Source organism: Melospiza melodia, chromosome 5 (genome assembly GCF_035770615.1).
Source record: "Melospiza melodia melodia isolate bMelMel2 chromosome 5, bMelMel2.pri, whole genome shotgun sequence".
In the NCBI taxonomy this organism is placed as follows: domain Eukaryota; kingdom Metazoa; phylum Chordata; class Aves; order Passeriformes; family Passerellidae; genus Melospiza; species Melospiza melodia.
The window spans coordinates 70,308,936-70,329,444 of record NC_086198.1 but is presented as its reverse complement, the minus strand read 5'-3'; the positions used below and the strand labels follow the sequence as shown (position 1 = coordinate 70,329,444).

At 44.0% G+C, this 20,509-nt stretch overlaps 2 protein-coding genes across 2 annotated transcripts in view; one reads left to right on the top strand and one right to left on the bottom strand.

The window, feature by feature from the left end:
- The first annotated feature begins 6,108 nt into the window (after window positions 1–6,108).
- RASL11B (RAS like family 11 member B) lies at window positions 6,109–10,001 on the top strand. Its single transcript, XM_063157283.1, has 4 exons — window positions 6,109–6,268; window positions 6,357–6,413; window positions 7,506–7,582; window positions 8,414–10,001. The coding sequence occupies exons 1-4, from the start codon at window positions 6,145–6,147 to the stop codon at window positions 8,879–8,881; spliced, it is 726 nt and encodes a 241-aa protein (XP_063013353.1). The 5' UTR covers window positions 6,109–6,144; the 3' UTR covers window positions 8,882–10,001.
- A 1,441-nt stretch (window positions 10,002–11,442) lies between these two features.
- SCFD2 (sec1 family domain containing 2) overlaps window positions 11,443–20,509 on the bottom strand; it is a 186,644-nt gene continuing 177,577 nt past the window's right edge. Inside the window, exons 8-9 of the mRNA XM_063157282.1 lie at window positions 17,095–17,214; window positions 11,443–13,104 (exon numbers count right to left, since the gene is read on the bottom strand). Of these exons, the coding sequence (XP_063013352.1) occupies window positions 13,012–13,104; window positions 17,095–17,214 (213 nt within the window). The 3' untranslated portion in view covers window positions 11,443–13,011. The remainder of the gene's footprint in view (window positions 13,105–17,094; window positions 17,215–20,509) is intronic.

The window sequence follows — 20,509 nt, the reverse complement described above, 5'->3', positions numbered from 1 at the left end:
ACCATGAGCCTCGAGCATAATAGAATATAGAAATTTATGGAACAGAAACACAGTCAAGCAGAATATAACCCATTTCCTGTAGTCTGCATGCCTATATAGCTTTTAGTAGTGTTTCCCAAATGGGAATAATTTACTTTCCAGTTTTCCCTGTTACCTTTTTACTGTTTATCTAGTTTGGATATTGACAAAATGTTTTGAATCACCTGGTTCCTTACGGAAATCTCGATGGTTTCAGGCTTTTTAGAAAACCGTTACAAATTGTTAACAGCAATTGCATTTGTAAAATGGTATGCAGATCCATTTCCTACTGAGAGGCAAGATGAATAGAGTAAAACCCACTGCAAAGGAAAACCCTCTCATAAGGAAAACCTTCTGATGAGCTGCTCCTTGCTCTAAGGAGCTCTGCTTTCCTCCATGATCCCTCTCATGTGAGCTGGCAGCAGGTTATCATCTCCTCTCACAGGCACCATTTGCTAGGCTAAGGGAGTCTGTCCTTCCTTCTCTCTTCTTGTAAAACTGTCATTTCCCCCCACCCCACATTGCCCTCACAGCCCCGTGCTGCACCACTGGCACCTGGAAGAGCTGAGCCTGGTACTGCAGGAGCTCCCACCCGTCCCACCACCCTTTCCTACCAGGACTTGGCCTGACATGATCGACTGCCATGCTTGCAGTCTACATCATATTCAGGTCATCTCTTTCACCTTGTTTTTAGGGAAGGCCTTGGCCCCAGGCTGTGAAATTAATAGAAGAAGGCTCAGAGATGTTGTCTGAGCCTGATGTAGGCTGAGATGTGGTTCTCTCAGTCTTCCTGCCCAAGTTGTTCCAGTGTCCTGAGGGATTTGATGCTTGTTCAGGTAGAGAGAGAAGGACTCCTTCTGTGCTTCAACTGTTCATCTCAAACTTCAGGGCTACAGTCTCTGCTTCAATGCTGTGTGTTTATGGGACTTTGCCACAGAGTATTTGGGTGTATAAATTATGGAGGTATTTCAAAGTGAGGTAGTTGTAGTGGCAGGTACATGCTGGGCTTAGGCAGCCTAGTCCACTTGGAGTTTGAACTGTTCTCATGCATCTTTGCTATACACCATGATAAGCCTATGAAAGAGTTAGCAATTCCTGTACAAAGGGAATGCTTCCTGTGTTGCAGCATGGGCTGATTAATTGAGGATTTAAAACAAATGAAGAACAACAACCAGATCTTCAAGTGTATTTAGGTTCTCTGTTCCTATGGGCAAATAGAACACAGACTGCCAGTATGACAGGAGACAGTATAATGGTAGGATATTATGCAATTAAGGCTCTAATAAAATGCATATGCCTGTGGGAGGATGAGTTAAGGTTGCCCAGGCAATCTTATTTCTGGCATTATCTATATTTTCTGCAATTGACTTTGCAACCTACACATTCACGCATCATAATAGCTTTCTGTTGTACTATCTAATTTACATCCTTCTTGCTAAAAAAGTTATATTAGAAATTTAAAGTTTTCAGTACCTTATAACTTCAGCACAAGGCCAGCTCAAGCCGTGTTCAGTGAGGGTGTGTGCCATCCTGGCTGAAACCCTGAGCAGGGCAGGACATGAGAACCCAGGGCCACTCAACAGCTGGCACGTGCTGCGTGCCCAGAGGCGCCAGCTGAAATTTGGGGAGGTGATAATCAAAACACTGCCTTCCCTCTCTGCACTTTCAGGGATGCAACTTCTGGGTCACAATTCCACAAACCTAAAGGATCTGCATAGGTTAGACTTTAAGAATGAATATGAAACCAGCTCTTCATTTACTTACTAACTGAGAGAAACTGTACCAGCCCCAGAACTCCTCTGCCAGTGTCAACATCATCCTACAGCTGGCCTGGCACAGCAGGACTTGTCACTGACCTTCCCTAAGGCAGCCCAGGCATTGGCCTTTTGATGAACTGACTCTGTTGAGAATCAGGTGAGATTGAGAGTGGCTGGCAATGTGGCTTTAATCCCATAGCTTTTAGAAGGCTTAATACAGATTCTGAGGCATTCCTAATATGACAAACAAAAAATTTGCTATGTTCTCTCATGTACCTTTTTGAATGAAGTATTAGAGATGGTATTAATTCAAGACATTTTGCCATTGAGGTTTTTCCCCCCACTTTTCAGATCAAACCAGCACTCTGTGTGCAGAACAACTGCTTGTACTATGGGGCCACAAACCAGCTCAAAAAAATACTGACAGCAGATGGGCAGCCCTGAATGAAAAACAAAACCTTTGAGCTTTTCACTTCTTGGATTAGAGTTGGGCACCATTACATAAAGAGGAAATGGGAAAAAAAATGCAAGCTTAAAAGAAGATAAAATCTGATTAAAATGCAGACTAATATAATTGCGGAACATTACTCAGGCTTTCTTGTGGACAGAGAAAAATGTCTGCTATTGTGCTGCTATAGAAACTACCTCGGGCCTGTGAGTAGGTGAGAGTGCATGGAGCATGTCGTTCCCTCTCTCCCGCCTTTCTCTGCCCTGGAATGAAGATCATATCTTGCTCTGTAAGCTTGGATTTGCTGGCCAGGAGATCTCTCCCAGTACAGAGAGAAGTTGTTTTCCTGCCCATGTAGTTTCTTTTAATATCTCTGCTCCCTCCCTCTTTTGTTTTGCTCTTGGAAGGTGGCGCAGGACTGTGTCGGAGGAGGGATAAGCTCCAGTCTTCCCAGGCTTTTCACAGGGGATGGCTCACTTGGCTTGAAAAGCTGGGACCATGGAATAGGTGTTGTGCCATGGAAAGGGAGCTTTCTTGTATTACTCTTATAAAGCCACAGAAAGATCTCACAGTGCTTTGGAAAGTAAATGCTCATCTGGAATGAGCAGCCTTTGACCATGTTTCTGCACATCGTGTCCACAGCACTCGTTCCTCTGAGGAACTGAGCTGGAATTACCAAAACACTACGGAACAAAGCAAGGTTTACTCCCTGGCTGTCCATGGAAGTGTCTTTATAGGAAGTGTAAAATCACATACAAATATACCCTCTGTCCAGTAGCATAAAATAAGGCCAAGGAATGTGTCCCTGAACTGTGGAATTGTTTTCCCACTAGCTCTGCCCCCATGCCCATCTGGGCTAAGTAATCTCTGACTGCAGTAATTTCTGCCTGAAAGGATGATGTAAGAAATTTGTTATTGAAAAGACTGGTGGATGAGAAAGCCTGTCCACACCACATTAGAACTCTTTCTGGTCCATAATACTTAAGAAATTTGTTCAAATTTTGAGAAGATTATTTACTGCTGCTAATGAATTCCAAGGTAGCATAAAGTACTGAAAAATACATCTCCTCTTTTATAAATGCATCCTTCTTTTTATTACAGATGTAATTTTAGTTTTTGTTCCAATACCTTCTTACAGAAATTGACTCAGTGACTCAAATATGCATTTTACAAGAACATATTTTGTATCTCAGTTTTTCCAGAAGTTCTACCTTTCAATCTGGCTGATTGTTTTGCTTTTGGTATTTGAGACAGAGGAAGAAGATTCCATTCTCCAGTTATTTTAGCACTTTCATCCAGCCCCTAATTAATCATCTCCTTTACCAAACCTGTTTACTGAGGCGTTGTCTTGATTTCATCATCCTTTCCCGTTTCCCCTTTTTGTGGTTTATACCACACTCCTTCATGTGTTGGAGACACCACGGCTGTATGCATTGCTATATGTTAGCACATTTATTTATGGAATGACGTTAGAACTCACTCTGTAGGCCTTTAGAAGAGATCATGGAATCTCATTGCCCCTGAAGTCAATCACACCACATATTTCCTCCTATAAAATCCTCCAGCTCAATTTTACAGAAGTTAGGCTTGATTTTGCTCCTTCCACTCTTGTTAGAGATCTGTTCTCATGTTTTGCTACTCTGATTCAGTTTATACCCACTTATTCTTATGCTGACATTGGCCCTCAGTTTTATCTTTCCTGGCTTGTCCATTTTCTAAGCCCCACTTTTGTATATTTTATTTTGTCTCAACTGTTCTTACCTGAGCCATGAGCTTTACTTTCTCTCTGATTCTCCTTCCAAGAGAGGCAGGCAGGGGGGAGTAAGCAAGCAACTGTGTGGTACTTAGTTGCTGACTGGGGTTAAACCATGACAAACACAGATTTACTCTTGACTGGATGACAGAATCACACACTGTACTGCAGATCTTTCCTGAAATTACTTACCTGACATTGCTGGGTTTACACTTCACTTTTTAAGCAGGTCCTACTCATCTCAAGATTAACTAGTCGCTCTTATCCAAATGCTGATCTTATGGCCAATGGAAAAAAAAATTTAAATTAATCTCTGCATGTCATTAATGTTATTGAATTTAATTACATTTTCATTAAACCTGTTCCAAGAGACATACAGTTTGTCCAATATACTAACTACTCCCAGCTCTGTCAACAGCAGATTTCATTAGCTTGCTTGTGTTCTTGATGACACCATTGTAATGAAAACATGAAGGATGACAGGAGCATTGATGAATCACACAGAGCCCTTTCCTTCAGTCTGACACCTCCCATACAAAACAACCCTCTGTCATTGTCTCCTGATCCATATGCTCTTCTGCTTCAACAGCTGTTTCCTGTCTGGACAGTACCAGATATTACTGATCCCATTTCATTTCTTGAAGAAAAAGGGAAACACAAAAAGATATCTTGCTGAAGCAACATCTCATGTAATTGCATACCTTATTTTTATTTCATTTATTCTCATATCTTGAATTATTCTTTCCTTCAAAATTTGTCTAGATTGTTGTAAATTATTTCCCTCCCTTTCTTCAATGCAAGTATTCCAGAATGACTTGAGTGCTAGAGTGAAAGTTTGTGCTCCTTTCACCCTCATCTCCACATGCTTGGCCTGTTTGCACACTGGATGAGATTGATTGTTTTCCCCCACTGTGGTAATTATCCATGACTTTCTTCCCATAAGTCATCTTCCTTCTGCATCCATCTTTATTAAAACTAGAAGCAAAATACTTCTTGGTTTTCTAAGTATTGCCAGACTTCCTTCAATCTGTATGCCCTTCTCACCACATGACTGCACCGCCCTGTTTCTTTTTTCTTGGTTGAGGTTACTACGTCTAGCTGACATTATTTAACTTCTGCATTTCCCCATCTTGAAGACAAAACTTTCTTAGGAGAGTGATTATCTTCACTTTCACCTTTAGGTTTTCTATTTCCAATGACCTTAATTACAAAGATGCCACATAATCTTCTATGAGATCCTGTCCCTTTGCTCAAGGTACAATGTCCAGTTCATTTCTGCTGCATTGGCATAAAGAAATCCAGTCTTTTCTTCGCATTCAAGTCCTTGAGTCCTTCAGCCTTGTTGATTAATTTCTAATTGTGTCTCTTGCCCTTTCCCCTTTTCACTTAGAATACCTTTCTATAAATCCTTTTTACCCATCTATTTATTTTAAACTGCACCTCTGAGACAATTTCCCCCCGCTATGACCATAGTAGCCTTACAATACACCCACAACACACAAAGCTAATCCACCATCTCCTCTGCTGTTGGCCTGGTGGCTGGCAAGGACAGCAGCCTCTCTCTTGTACCCAGCACTGCTCAGCCCCAGGTGTGGTTCACAGTCTGCTCGCACCTCTCAGGGCAAGGCAGGGCAGGGCAGGGCAGGGCAAGGCAAGGCACCGGGAGGTGTGGGGCGGCAGGGTTCGGTGTGTGACCCATACTGACACCCGCAGGGCCGATGCAGCCGCCAGCCTGGGCACCAGCCGGGCGGCTGAGACTTTATGGACGCCGTGCGCTTTTCGCTCAGCCTGGCGGGATTTTGGGAGCTGAGATCTTCGGAAACGCTCGATCCGTCGCCGTCAGGGTGCTGCGGGCTTTGACTCCCAAAGAGCGGGAGGTCACGCACAGACACAACCTCCCCACTTCCCACATCCTTCCCCACCCGAGGCGCGGGGAACGCCGCGCCCCCCGCAGCCGCTCACGCTGCCCGGCACGGGCGGAGCGCGGTCGGGGCGTGTTTCGGGCGTGTTTCGGGGCGTGTTTCGAGCGTGTTTCGGGGCGGGTTTCGGGGCGCGGCGGGGCGGTGCCCGGGCGCTCTGAGTGGCCGCCAGGGCCCGGGGCGGGACGCGGGGGCGAGAAAAGGGCCGGGGTCTCGGCGGCGGCAGCTCGGGCGCGGGTGGCGGCCGGGATGCGCCTGACGCAGAGCATGTGCACCATCGCCGAGTGCGCGCCCGGCGGCGACGGCCCCGCCACCGCCCGGCCCCGCCTCGTCAAGATCGCGGTGGTGGGGGGCAGCGGCGTGGGCAAGACAGGTGAGGGGCAGCGCCGGGCCGGGCGGGCGGGGGGCTGGCTGGCGGCGGCGGAGCGCGGCTAATGGTGCCTGTCTGTGCCTGCCCGCAGCGCTCGTGGTGCGGTTCCTCACCCGGCGGTTCATCGGCGACTACGAGCGGAACGCAGGTAGGCGGGCGGCGGCGAGGCTTTGTCCCTTCCCGCCGGGACGGGGTCGGGCGGGGGCACCGCGGGGCGGCGGAGCGCGGTCCCGGCCGCTGTGCTGCCGGTGGGGGCCTCCCCTGAGGCTGCCTGGGCTGGGGGTGCGAGCCCTGAGGGAGAGCGGAGCCCCAGCGCTGAGCCGGGCACAGGTGGGGCGGGCAGAGCTCGCTCCCTCCCCCGGGGCTGGCAGCGACCCGGATCCCCGGGGTTCCGCGGCTGCTGGAGCCCTGAGAGCCCCTTCCCTGCCCGCTCTGCTCGCAGCCCTCGGAAAGGCGCACGCCAGGCACAGCCACATGCGGTTGTGGTGACAGCCGATCTAGGGATGGGTTGTACTGCAGGTCTCGGGCAGAATTTGCTTTATGTGGTGGAAGTACCCCTTTTTTGAAAGAGTCTTTTAGCTAAAAGAAGCAAACATTCTGTAAACCTACTACTGTATTGCTCTCTGCAAACTGAGTGCCAGCAGCTGCATGGGCTAGGCAGAGCCAGTCATAAAGGGGAAAATGGAGAGGTGATGTTGCATACCTCATCCAGTGAGTACAGTGCAGAGTCTGAACTAATGCCTGTGTAAAATAGACAGCTTTCTGTTGAGGAAATTACTTGGAAAAAGCCAAACAATAATGAACCCAGAAAATTTTACAGGCCAGCTAACAGGGAGCCAAAAAATGTATTTGTCTTGGTTTAGGACAAATTTGGAGGAAAGCTTTAAAAGTGGAGCTTCACTAAATGATGGAAATATTAAATGACAAGAAAACTGCTTTTCTATGTAATGAAAACTGGTTGTTTTGCACTCTTATCATTCAAGATCAGATGGTTCTTAAGTGTTAAAAGTTCCAGGTTGCCTACCATTTAATGCCCAGCTTCAAAACAAGTAAATTCATCATTAAATCCCAGGTTTCTAGCAATATCATAAGTATTGTTAACACCCAAAGAGCTTATAGCACTAGTTTCTTGCTCCATGAGGGGTGATAGGACTTTCCCTACACAACCAATGGGCAGCAGAAGTAACATTTGTCTGTAGAGTGGTGACCATACCTGTGAACCTGTTGGTGTTCTTGTCAGGTAATCTCTACAGCAGGCACATCCAGGTAGATGGAGAGATGTTGGCCATCCAAGTGCAAGATACTCCAGGAGTTCAGGTGAGCTAGATGCAACCATGCTACCAGAGTAGCTCTAAATGTTTGTGTGCTTGCATCCCTCTGCGCAGCATCTTGTTGTGGTCTTTCTGTAAAACGTTTTGCTGCGTGTTTCAGAGTTTGGTGTTCTTTGTGGGAGAGGTGGTAACTTGTGTTTGAACCAGTCAAGCCAGCTGTGTTGAGAGACTGTTTCAATGAATCATTTGTGCATTGGAGGCCTGTTACTTCTGAGTGGCTGAATTACTGAAGTGCCTTGTATATTGGGAACATTAGGCACAAATCCAGAAACAATTCAAAGTGGTATATGTGAAATATGGTATATGAGAAAATAAATGTCATGACCACTGCCCAACAAGCTTCATAAATGTGTATGGCAGAGTGAAGTCTGCTACATTGTGGCTGTGCTCATTAGTGTGTCACAGGCTGAAGTTTTAAATGTATAGACCTGAGTAATGCTGGACTGTTGCCTTTTTGAACTGGGCAACACTCCAGGTCTAAATGCTTCCAGCTCATATCTTTGCTTCCCCAGACTTACTGTCTAGCCAGTTAATTTCCCATTCTGTGGAACTACAAAGTCTTTCTCTGCATGCAGAACTACTCAGGTCAATTTTCCATTTGAGTATAGCAAACTCCAGTGTTAAATTCCAGCTTTTTGCAGCTGAATCAACATCTGCATTTACTCGGTATGCTCAGATTAAGTTCATACTTACCATGTGAAATCCAAATATATGTCTGAAGCTGTAAAATGCTATTTGGCTTTACAGAGTCCTGAAGACAGGTTCCTTTAATCTTTTGTGACTTCAGCTATCTAATTTGAGACTATTCATTTTTCAGATCCATGAACACAGTCTGGATTGTAATGAGCAGCTGAACAGATGCATTCGCTGGGCAGATGCCCTGGTGATTGTCTTCTCCATCACTGACTATAAGAGCTTTGAACTACTCAGTCACCTTTACCATCATGTTCGACAGCTGCACCCAGGGAACCTGCTCCCTGTCGTCATTGTGGCAAACAAAGCTGATCTCTTGCATATCAAAGAGGTGGAGCCTCAGCAGGGACTTCAGCTGGCCAATATGCTGGGCTGTACTTTCTATGAAGTATCTGTCAGTGAAAACTATAATAACGTCTTCAATGCCTTCCATCTCCTCTGTAAAGAAGTCAATAAACAGCAAATAACCAGCACCCCTGAGAGGAGGAGAACATCTCTTATTCCACGGCCAAAATCACCCAACATGCAGGATCTGAAGAGAAGGTTTAAGCAAGCTTTGTCTGCCAAAGTGAGGACTGTCACTTCTGTTTGACAGCACAGCCCTTGGTCTACCCAATGTTTAGCTTGAGATTGAAACCTGGGGTGTTTAATATTGGCACGTGTAGAATCCAAGATATTGTGAAAGGAGGATTGTTTGAGTAGCCTTTTGCATGGTAGAAGTCTTTAAGCAGATGCTTAAAAAAAGAACAGTATCAGATTAGAAAAGGGGAAGAAAAAGATCATAAAACCACCTGAAAAAGTTGTACTTTGCAACTTGCTGAACAGATATTTTCATTTGGAAAGGGACCTTTTCAGTAAATGAAACCATTTGCCCTTTCCCCAGTTGGACAGATTTGGCTTTCATTTGTGCAGAAACAACTTTTTTGCTGTAACTCAACTTGAGCAGGGAAATGCCCTGAACTGCAGGTCCCTGTTCAGAAGTAACCGCTTGAGTTTTGTTCTCACATGGATGAAGGACAGCATGATGCAACTGTTTAATTTTATTGCACAGTAGAACTGGTTTTGTTCTGTGTATTTCAAAACAAATAAGCAAACATCAAATGGCTCTGTAAAAATAAGTGTAAAATAAGTGGACAGGACTGAACATCAAGACTGTAAACAATGGTCTTTATTTTTTACTAGCCATGTTATTGCTGACAACTTGACCTTACTCTTTGTATGCAAAGCTATTGTCCACAGGGTGTAAACATATCTAATTGCAAACAACTTTTACTGTCTTAAAAAAGTACTTTCCAGACTAAATGATCCAACATGGAGCTTTTGAGGAATGTGTGTGGAGTGATAGTCTAATACAGATGCCATTCTAAGACATCCTTTTTTCTCTCTCTCTCTCTCCTGTGTGCAGTAGGTGCAAAAAGAACAAAAGGTGTGAAGCATGGCTGGCTCCAGGCAATGAAGCTGATGGCTTGTTCTGAGCTGAGCCAGACCCTCTTCCTTCTTAAACATATGGCAGATTTTATATAAATACTTAATTCTTTTTAATATTGAACCAATGGTGTTCAGAGCCTAAGGGCCTTATACACATGCACTTTAAAAAGCCAGTCGTGCTTTTGTTTAAACTGTAACTTATTTATTTTGTGTACAGTTACTCCTCCTAGGGAGTGGACTTTTCATTCTTACTGCCTGGTACAACATTAAATTTTTGAATTGCATGTTTCCTTGTGTGTTCTTTGGAGGTGAGAAACAAGGAGTAACAACCAGTGAAATGTTGAGACAAAGTAATAGCTTTCTTAAGGTAGTTAACATACCCTGCAGAAACAGCAAGGTGTCCTTTCCTGCCTATGCTGTTGCTTTATTAGCATAAACCACAGGGGTTTTGCTCTCACAACTGCTTTACAACTTCCTTTTAAGAAATTCCTGTAGGAGAGGAACTGAATAAGGCAGAGACCTTTCAAATTAAAATGGGATTCTTCATTTCCACTTGTCAAAAATACTTTGGTCTTTAGTGAGAAGGGAATAGTGTGAGGTAGGTCAAAACCTGGAAGAACATTAACTCTATGTGACTGCTACTTTCTTTACAAAAATCAATGTTTTGAGCTATATCACTGTGAAGACCTTAATCAAATTGCAAGTCTTCAACTACCTTTTTCACGTTTAAAGTAGCTTTACTAAAAGCCTGCCTGAGGGGGATGTTTGTGCTGGTAGTAGGCTGATGGCCATACAGGCTCACCTTGTTAGCACACAGCTGCAGTAAGTGATGCAGGGAAACTCTGACAGGGCCCCTGACAATAATCTTTTGGACCATGAGTTACTAGCCAAGTGATTCAGGGTTGGAGTTGCAAACAAAACTGAGCTTATACCAAATAGTGCTTAGCTTATTAATAGAGAAGTAAATCAATTTCCCAAGAGTAGCTTTATGTTTTCTCCTCTTTTTGCCTTCTGAATATTGCTTGGTGTTGCAGGCAGAGGACTCAGACACTCTTTGCTGTGGTCTTGCACCTGCCCATTCAACTTTCTTCTGTACTGTTTCTACTCATGTGGGACTGGCAGGAGATCCCTCATCCCTTCACCTTTTCCCCCAGCACAGGGTCCCTGTAGCTGCTACAGCTATTTCCTACAAATAAATAAGCTTACTATTGCACTAGGGCCACTGGAAAGTCTCCACTGTACTTTTGGTCCATAAGCAGCATCAATTACCACAGCTGTGGCCTCACTGGCTGAGAAGATTTCTCCAAAGTGTGTGTGGGCCTGGAAGCTAGTGTGTGTCTCTACTTGACCCAGAGGAAGTGCAAGATCACTGCTGTCTGCTCAGACTCAGCCCCTGCCTCCTCCATACAGTAGATGGCCAAGTCAGAGACCTGAGGGCATTTGATGAAAGACAGGTGAGGGGGTGAAGACCACAACCAGCAGCCTCCAGCAGCTCAGGAAAGCAGCAGCATCTCAGAGGTGGGAGTACCTGAGCTCAGCAATGGCACTGAACACAGGCAAGCCTTTCTGCTATGAGCTGAGTTTAGGAAATGTTCTAGGACCAAGATAGACAGTCTAGATTCCTAGGGGCAATCAAATAATACAAAAGTAAAAGGGATTGCAGGAATATGCACTTCTGGCATGTGTAGCTCTGCATACTAGGAGAAAAGGAGAAGGCAGATTAGGTTTGGCATTGTGAGAGCATTGCTTTATTGATTACAGAATTTATGAAACAACCATATTCTAAGAAAGATTGAACAGTACAGAATGACAGAAAAACCAAGAGACCAACTACTTGCTTGCCAGTTGCTCTATTCAAACTATTCCTTGAGCTTTTAATATTGCAATCATAGCATTTCTCATTTTTTCTAGCACAAAGTTCCATTCTATAGTCATTCTTATAAATTTCTCTTCCATAGAGGAGACATTGTCTGTGCTTTATAATCAGTCCATTGTTTACTTCCAGCCACTCAAAATTGAATTTAAACCAAAATGCACCCTTTTCTGAAGACCATAAACATTTAGGAGAACTAATGCTAGCTAGTGAACAAAATTTAAAAAACTACTTCCCATTTATTCTTCTGGCATAATAAAGAATGCTGTGATAGAATGAATGTCACTTAATTTCACATTCTCATCTCAGTGTAAGCTGTAGTTGTAGCATAACTTGGATGAAGTAAGAGGATGCAGCTTTAGAGCTCCACCATTTTATGTTGCAATTCAGAAATCTCGGTGCTATATGCAATTCTCTATTGGCTGCTGCTCTTTCATCACAGATTGTAGCAAAATTTTATAAAGAAAAGTTACATAACTGAATTTGATTGCAGCTATTTCATGATCATAAATTAAAAATAAAAGCTGTTTTCTAATCAAGCTTCAGAAATCTAGCTCAAGAAAGAATCTGTGCTGTGGCCTCTTGAAAATGGGATCATGCCCTTTTTAAAATTTTTTTGTTCCTTCTTTTTTAAATGCATGTGAGGGGAGGATTCTTTTGGGGTTATCATCAAACCATCACAGCCCATATGGCCTCCTGCATAAATCTACAGAGATGTGTGCCATCAGAAACTGTCTTTTCTTCTGGGACTGTGGGTGGAGAAACTAGAGCAGGAAACTGAAGGCTGAGAGAGAAGCAGCCATGTAACCCAGCCCTTGAGTCTGGCTCTGCTTCCCTGCTTCCAACAGTCCTGCTGAGAGAGCATGGCCAGGCTGGGAGCTGTGTGCCAGCCACATCAGGGCTCTGTTCCATGATCTCTCTGGAGTGAGGAACAAAGTGCGAGTAGATGCTGTTAACATTGTATAAGGCACACATCTTGCAAGGTAGCATGACAGAGGGTGGATTTTGCTAACCTCTCACTCCCTCAGCAGCATTTCCCACCAGCAAGTCCAGCAAAACCATCAGGAAAAACGGTACTGGTGGGGAGGGCAAATGGTGCATCACCTGGTTCTCAGCTGCTCCTTTGCTCGGGAATGATTACAAACAATCACCCTCACCATGCTGAGCGAGGCTGGGAGTGATTCAGCACTGCGCAGTGCTATCGTCAGGGAGGGGAGGTTGGTTGTTGGACAAATGGACCATTCTGAAGAGCCGCCCATGAGCTGCAGGTGTTCCCTTGCAGCCAGATACCCTGCTGTTTTACCTGCAGCTGTAATTGCAGCAGTTGACACATCAGTTTTTGGAGGGCTCTTGAGAAGAGTGACAGAGCAGGGATTTGATGTTTCCAGGCAAGGCACTCATCTTCTCCACAGCCTCCCCCGTCAGATGCGAGCGTCAGGCTGGAGACGGTCTGAGGCAAACAACAGCTCCACAGCACTGTGTGGTGTCAGGAGCACAGAGGAGAGCACAATTACCTGGAAGAAGGGGAACAAGAAGCAACAAGTCAAGCTGAGAGGGATTGAGACAGTACTAATGAGCCATAGACAGTAACTGTTTGCTTTACCCAGCTCTAGGCAGGCTGTCTGCCTCTGGTGTTTACTGATAGAGCAATGTACCTTGTCCAGCAAAACTGTCTGCTGGCTAATAACTGCAGTTAAATCTCTTTAAGGAGCACAATGACTGCTAGCATTGTATGCTTAATGAATGTGTGCTTTGACACATTTCTACCCATATTTTACCTGGTGATTTATTGTGACTGCCAGTGCATTTACTGTGAGGCACCAGCTGATGAAGCTGCGGTTTCCTCTCCTACAGCACAGATCTGAGTGATGCCTGTTTCCTCTCAGTTGAAGGTAAGGTGAGCAGCACAGAAGTGCCTGCTGCAGGAAGCCAGACTCTCGGTTCCAAACCATTTTTTCAGACCAGGCTGTTCTGCGCATCAGGCTCAACCTTGAGCACTGTCAGATGTTATCACTTTGGTTTCTTCCAGTCTTTAATCCCAGATGGGTCTGATGAATGAAAACATTGCTCACTACAACCATGACAGACATGCTGCCAGGTGCAGGTATCTGTTTTCCCTGAGTGAAAACCAGTATGTAATTATGTGGTGTGAAGGCTTCTCTGCAGAGCAAAGCTATCATCCAGGAGTGAGTGTGTACACTCTTGCTTGGAGGAGCTAAGCCAGGGTTGAAATCATAGGACACTGCTCTTACTGAGCCCCTAGTTTAGCAGTGTCCATAGGATCAGGATTGCAGGCTGGGATCTGGGGGCAGATTTAATCATTCTAGCTCACTTGCAAATGAATTTGCTTTTTCAGCGCAAAACCAAGGAGAGGAAGCACAAACATCAACAACAGAGTATGTGTGTCCATCTACTGCAGCAGCTATCAAATGCCTTGTGCTGTCCATCATGTAGCTTAAGTATGTGGTAATGCTGCATTTCAACTTTTTTTGTTGCTCTTTCTTTCATCTTTTCACTTCAGATACTGAAAAGATCCCTTCTGTATTGGTGATAGCCTCCCCCTCACTTCTCCTCTTCCCTTGTCCTCCCACACAATCTGCAGCAAACTGACACTGATTATCTCTTCCTTCATAAGCCTGAAAAAGTCTCTGTAACTTGCAGATGCCAAAGGCTGACACTGTCTTACTTATGTTACATGAGAATCAGACTATAGTACAGTATGTGCTCATCTTGTTATCATGCAGCTTTAACTCTGAAAAACATGAAGGGACATGTTACTAAAGTTTTTCTAGTGTACAAGCCAAACATCAACAATAGCCACCGACAGATAAAAGCAATTTCTTCTTGGAGTCCTACTATTGAATCCTCAGGAGATTTGTGCAACAAATAGCAAGCCCAGAGTGAAAAATGAGATCTCCAACTTTAATGTCTCAGAAAAGATGCTTGAATACATCAGGACTTCTTTCCCTCCAGTGTTTCCAAGGGCTTGTTGAGGGGGATAAATGTGAATGTTTGTTCTTTCATTTTTACAGAAGAGAATTGCCCAGATAAGTAATGTCCATCTCTTCTGCAGGCAGCTCTCTTCAGGACAGTCCTTTGCAACCTTTCTCCTTGTTCCATACCCCATGCCTGCCTTGCACCCTTCACCTGAAGGGCTCTCCCCTCCTAGTGGCAGCCAAGGTGGAAGAGCCAGGAGCCCCCATCCTGACCCACTGAACTCCAATGGGAAGTTTCCCCCTAGCACACCTGAAGGTAGGGAAGGATGGAGCTAGCATCTAAAGGGGCATCTGAAAGCTTATCAGTCTGCTGGCCTCAGCCACGACCACATTGTAATGCTGGGAGAAGGGAGGGAGAAACATGTTGGTTGTATGTTGGGAGAAGGGAGGGAGACACATTCTCTCATGCTCTTTCCCCCTTATTACTCTCCTGATAAGCAGAAAAAGAGAAGTAATTTCTTCCTTAAAAAATAGGATACTTCTCACTAGTTATGGGGAGCTATTTACCACCATCCAAAACCAAATGGTGCATAGGAAACACTGTATTTCTTTGTGCTTCTTCATGAGAAATAAAATTGTCATTCAGATTCAGATGCAGAACAGTTCTGTGGATGAAAACATGTGTCTCTTATTCCACATTTAAGTGTCATTTGCTTCAACTCCAAACAGTTGCTGAAGTAATCAGTGCATCCTGTCAGTTTTTCTTCAATTCCTTTACTCAATTTTTGTGCTTACACATTTCTCCAGTTTTCCAAGAGCCAGTAATTAGTATAAATGTTAGTGCTTTGTTTGACTGGAATGGACTTGGAAGGCCAGTGTTTCCCTGAAGCCTGAACCTGACTGCCTGAACAGCACAAAAAGGCTCTGTTAAATCCTGGCTTGAGTTAGATAAATGCCTGGCTTTTTGAAAAGAAAGTAATCCTAAACAGGTGGTGTATATTCACAACTATAGTGCAGAAATCCAGGTAAAGCCAACAAACTTACAAACTCTTTTTTTTGTGAGAGATTTGCACAACTGCTTAGTTTCTTCTTTCTCTTCCTCCTCCCTCCTCTCCCCCAAAGTTCTTTCACCTCTAACACAGCACAGTTGGATAAAGGGCAAGATGCAGCAAAAGCTTAAAATGCTTTAGGAATCTGCCTCAGAGGGTGACCTGCTGCCAGGGTTAAGCCAAAGCAAAGCAACACCAGATCCCATGTCACCACTGTCAAGCCTTAAGTCCCTCTAGAAAGCTAGTTGAAAATCTCCCTGCATAGTTCTCAACCAACTCAGATGTTAACCCTCTGTTTATCTTTCAGGGTGTCTTAATACATTTTGTGTGTGGATTAACTTGTCCATCAGTGTGTCACAACTCAATTCCCTCCAAGAAGGAAAATATAATTTGCTATTTAGAGGAGATTAGCAGCAGACTAATGGGGAAGAAAGGTGTTATCAGATTCTAAGAAACTTGCTAAAATGGTACTCCATCTTACAAAATACTGCTTGAGACTGCCTTGCAAAGACAACTGAAACATGGAAGCACATGTCAGACTGAGGGGCTGCTTTGCTTGTGGTTGGCTCCATTTTGCTAATGATTTCTCAATAATCAAAATTCCCTTCCACAGGACTTGAAAACAAGATGTTTGCCAGCCACCCTGGAAACCAGAGTTATGTTTATGATGCAGCTGGTTACACAGCACTTTGGAGTCTTTGTATTGCCTTGTGTATCTGCAGTACTCAACAGACACCTGCTTGGTCCTCCACAATTAATGATGATTTTTAACACCTCAGGTGCCACCAGAGCTCACCCATCCTCCTCCTCTCCCTCCTCCATTCCAATGACAGTTACTGTAGTCAAGTTCTGCTGCCAGAGAGCAGATGAGGCAAAGATCAGCCACATGGACATTACTGAAGGCTCACAGTGGGAACCATCCCTTCCAGGAGTCCAACTGAGGTGCAGAGACTTGGGGCTTTCTCCACATAACCTGCTTCAGGCTACTTAAGGTCAAGTGGTCTGCTATCAGAGACAGCTGGCCAGACACATGAAGAGTACAGCTGTATCCAGGTTAATTTATTTTGCTCCTCACCACTGCTAACTGGCACGCCTGCAGGATTACCACTGGTAAGTCACTAGGTGGTACCCAGGCTCCTGAATATCCCTGCACTATGTCCTGTAGATGGAAGCCCAGGGACCCTGTAGCTTTTTGGACAGCAAATGTTTCTGTTTATAAAGAATACAAAGAAACTAATCTCTTGAGACACGATGGAAACTACTTCAAATTAATGCTAGTCTGTTCTGAACTCTTCAACCTAAGTTTGAACTTTTGTTGCTGACTATAATGTGAAAAAACAAACCCTTGGTGCCTGAATACTGTTGCCTACAGATGTTTCACAGCAAAATCCCAGCATCATTCCTGCCGATATGGCTGTGGCTTTCTGTAGGTTTGGTACCAGTGCTATAGGGAACACTATTTGATGAATTTTCTTAGTTTTTGTTTGGACAGGAACTATATGCTTGGAGCTGTTTGTACCTGAGTACCAGGTTTGCGTGTTGCTACCAAATCCTTCACCATTTTGACCTCGGAGACTGACACTCCTCCAACCATAAAGATGATCAGAAGAGGATGATCACTAGGGTGAGGGCGATTCACCTGGAAAATGAAGAAAAGCATTATTTGTACTCACTTCATCCAGGTCCATCCAGGATGATCAGCTCCCTAAGTGGCTAGAGGAAGACCAAAGAGGAAGCTCAGAAAGAAATATTCATGGAATGCTGTAGCAGCTGAGAGGGAAATCAATGGGGAGGATGCCCAGTTAGAACTAATTAGCTGTTTCCAGGGAAATGACGTCTCCACGGACTCCCCTGAAACCTATGGGAGTTTCTCCTGAAGTCTCAGGGTTTCTCCCTCCATTCCTTCTTCATTACTTTCCTCCCTTTCCCAGAGAGGGAGGAGAGTACTTGGGTGGATGTTTACTTTGGATACACATACACAGGAGACTTTAGGGAATGAGGGGTAAATTACTACCCAGCAGAAGCAAGGAGTCCAGCCCAAACATGCTAGAATCCCTGCCTGAGGTCAACATGGAAAGGAATTTTATGCAATGTGTTTTCACCAGTGCAGTGAATTATCTTTTACAATTCATCCAATAAAAATAAATAAGGTCCATTGAAGTATAAAATCAGTTTACAGCTTGTTTCAATTCAGAGTTTTCAATGCTTCTATGACTACCTTTAGCTCCAAGAAAATACTTGTTTAATTTTTCCTCAATTATCTTTAAAATGGCACAAATATTCCACTTCAGTTAAGACCTCATAATTAATTTTAAATGTGAAGGTGATGCTTTAATTAATTTTAAATATGTATTTTAATTTTAAATGTGAAGATGATGCTTTACATCAGTTTCCTCTTAGCCACTTCTAGAAGTTTGATAACTTTGCTGTTTCCTAGCAAACTGTTTCCTTCTTGAGAAAACACACTCCCCTGACACTACCTTGATCCAGTCTTTGGGAGGGATGTCAACAGAGCCCATGCAATTGCTCTTGTCACATCATCCTGGAGCATGAAACACTCCAAATGTTCGGTTCAGAAAAGCGACAAAATAGTTTAATTCCTTTTTAGACTCTCTGCCTCCTCTCCTTGTGTGAGCGTAGGCTTTTAACAGCATTCACTTGACAGAATGAAATTGGTGTCAGCCCATGTTTGGGCAGAGCAGGGCTCCCTTGCTTTCCCCACCACAGCAGCTTGCTTTAATCCTTGTGGCTCCAGATCCTGGGGGTACAGCTCCTCTTCTTTTCCTTATTGTGGCTTTCCTATATTTAGTCTTTCGGCACTTTTTCATCCTGCAGGTCTGTCAGGCTTTATGCCTGGTAACCTTCAGCAAGGACTCTTCCTTTTGAAGCCAGCACAGGGAGATGCTCTCTCTCCAGGCTAGCTGGCTTTGATTACATGGGACTGGTTCCCTATTCAATGCTGCTCCCCAGGCAAGGAGCTCTTGAATTCCTGAGCCTTTAAAACTGGTACAACTGCCTTAGACAGATGTATTAGTGAGCTGAGTATTTGCATACTGGGTGTTTATTCTCTTGCTCTCTGACTTTGTTGACAGCATATATACCACAATTCCAGGTCCGGAACAGGAGAGTGGTCCCAGCACCTCACCTGCCTGGATAATACCCTTGGGCACATGGTGTGATACTTGGGAATGGTGTTGTGCAGGGCCAGGAGCTGGACTCGATCATCCTTCTGGGTTCCTTCCAACTCAAAATATTCTGTGATTATGGGATTCTATGATTCCTAAAATTTTTCCTAGCAAAAACAAACTCATAATAAACATGCATGCAGAACACTGGGCATACAAAGGACACCCAGTATAAGAATTGGAAATCATGAGCTTTCAGGGTTATGCTAAAGAGAAAATGTCTTGACAAATCATTTCCTTCAGTCAAAATAAACCTAGATCCAAACACATGGTGCCTATATAAAACTTACTATTTTTCAGAAGACTAAAGTTCAAACCACAAATTCCAGAAACGCGTATTAAAAATGCTATTAGGCATGCAAACTCTAAATTAAATTAAAACAGAAATGAAAAGGTCTTGGAATCTGTAATTTTGTTATGCTATGTGTAAGTGTTTTGAAGGAGGACAGTACTTTGGGTACAAAATATTTGGCTGTGTTAAGAATGCAAGTTTCTGCCAATTTATTTTTTTTTTCTTGTTTGATAATACAACCACCCAAGACTCTCTCTTTTGAAGGAACTGGCTGCATGTAGCTGAACACAACTCATTCCAGTGATAGAGAAGAAGAGCTGAAATGGATTGCAGCAAAAGCAATGAACTATAGAAGGATCTGGGATCCTTCTATAGTTCAGTTGATTTGGGACATTTCCACTGCCTCTGAATTTACTGTGAAATTTGAATTTTGCCAAAATCCCTGAGAGAAATTCACTTTCAATTCAAAATGCCATACATTAAAAAAAAAAAATCAGAGAGCTGTCTCAGACATTTAAAAAAACCCTCAAAACCATTATATTGACATGAAAGAGTCCAAAGGAAGGGGGATGGTGCCCCCAGCCAGCAGTGTCCCAGTAGGACACCAGGGCCTTCTCCCCAGCTCTAAGCTCGCCATCCAGGGTGTGCTTGGGTGGTCAGAGGGCTCTTTGCTGGTGCATGTGTCTGTGTGGAGGAGAGAGAGAGGAGGAGGAGGTGGTAAAACAGGGTAGCAGTGGTCAGGAAAACTCTGAAACTGAAACAGGGTCAATAAAACCTTAAAACGGAAACTGGAAGGCATTAGAGGACAGGTGTTTTCTCCTGTCCTCCTGTGGCTCATGGCAGCTCACAAAACACAGTTTTTTTCTGAGAAAAGTCAGCAAAAACAATAGTTATTGTTCTGTAACTCACCCAACAAAAAAAAGCAGCACTGATGATTCTGGTATTTGTGACCAACCAGAAACCAATTAATTTAGCTCAATAACTGGAAAAAGGAAAACATGTCAATCAGCAGAAACTAGGCTGCTGTGTAGGGCAGTGGGTATCAATGATAGCAAGCTCAGATGATCACAAAACATGTCATCTAGAGCAGTAGTCAAAACAGGAGTCCTTGAAGCCAGGAGTTGTTTTTTTTCCTTCCCCATCCCTTAGCTTCAAAACAAACATATCTGCCAGACAAAAAACTTCTGGATGAGAGATGTCTTTAAAAGTCTGTCCTGAACTAACACACCTGAGGCAATCACCAAAGTGTTTTTATGTGAGTTGGCATTTGTATTCAGGCATTGAGAAAGAAACAAAAATAAGGAAGCTCACAGAATAATTACTGTGTTGATGGTGTGATTGTGTCAGAAATACAGGCTGGTCAGACACTCATTCATGCAACAATTGAGCACATGCAAGCAAGCCAGGCTACAAACTAAGGGAGCAAGCATGGACACATATTTGTGAAGTATATGATG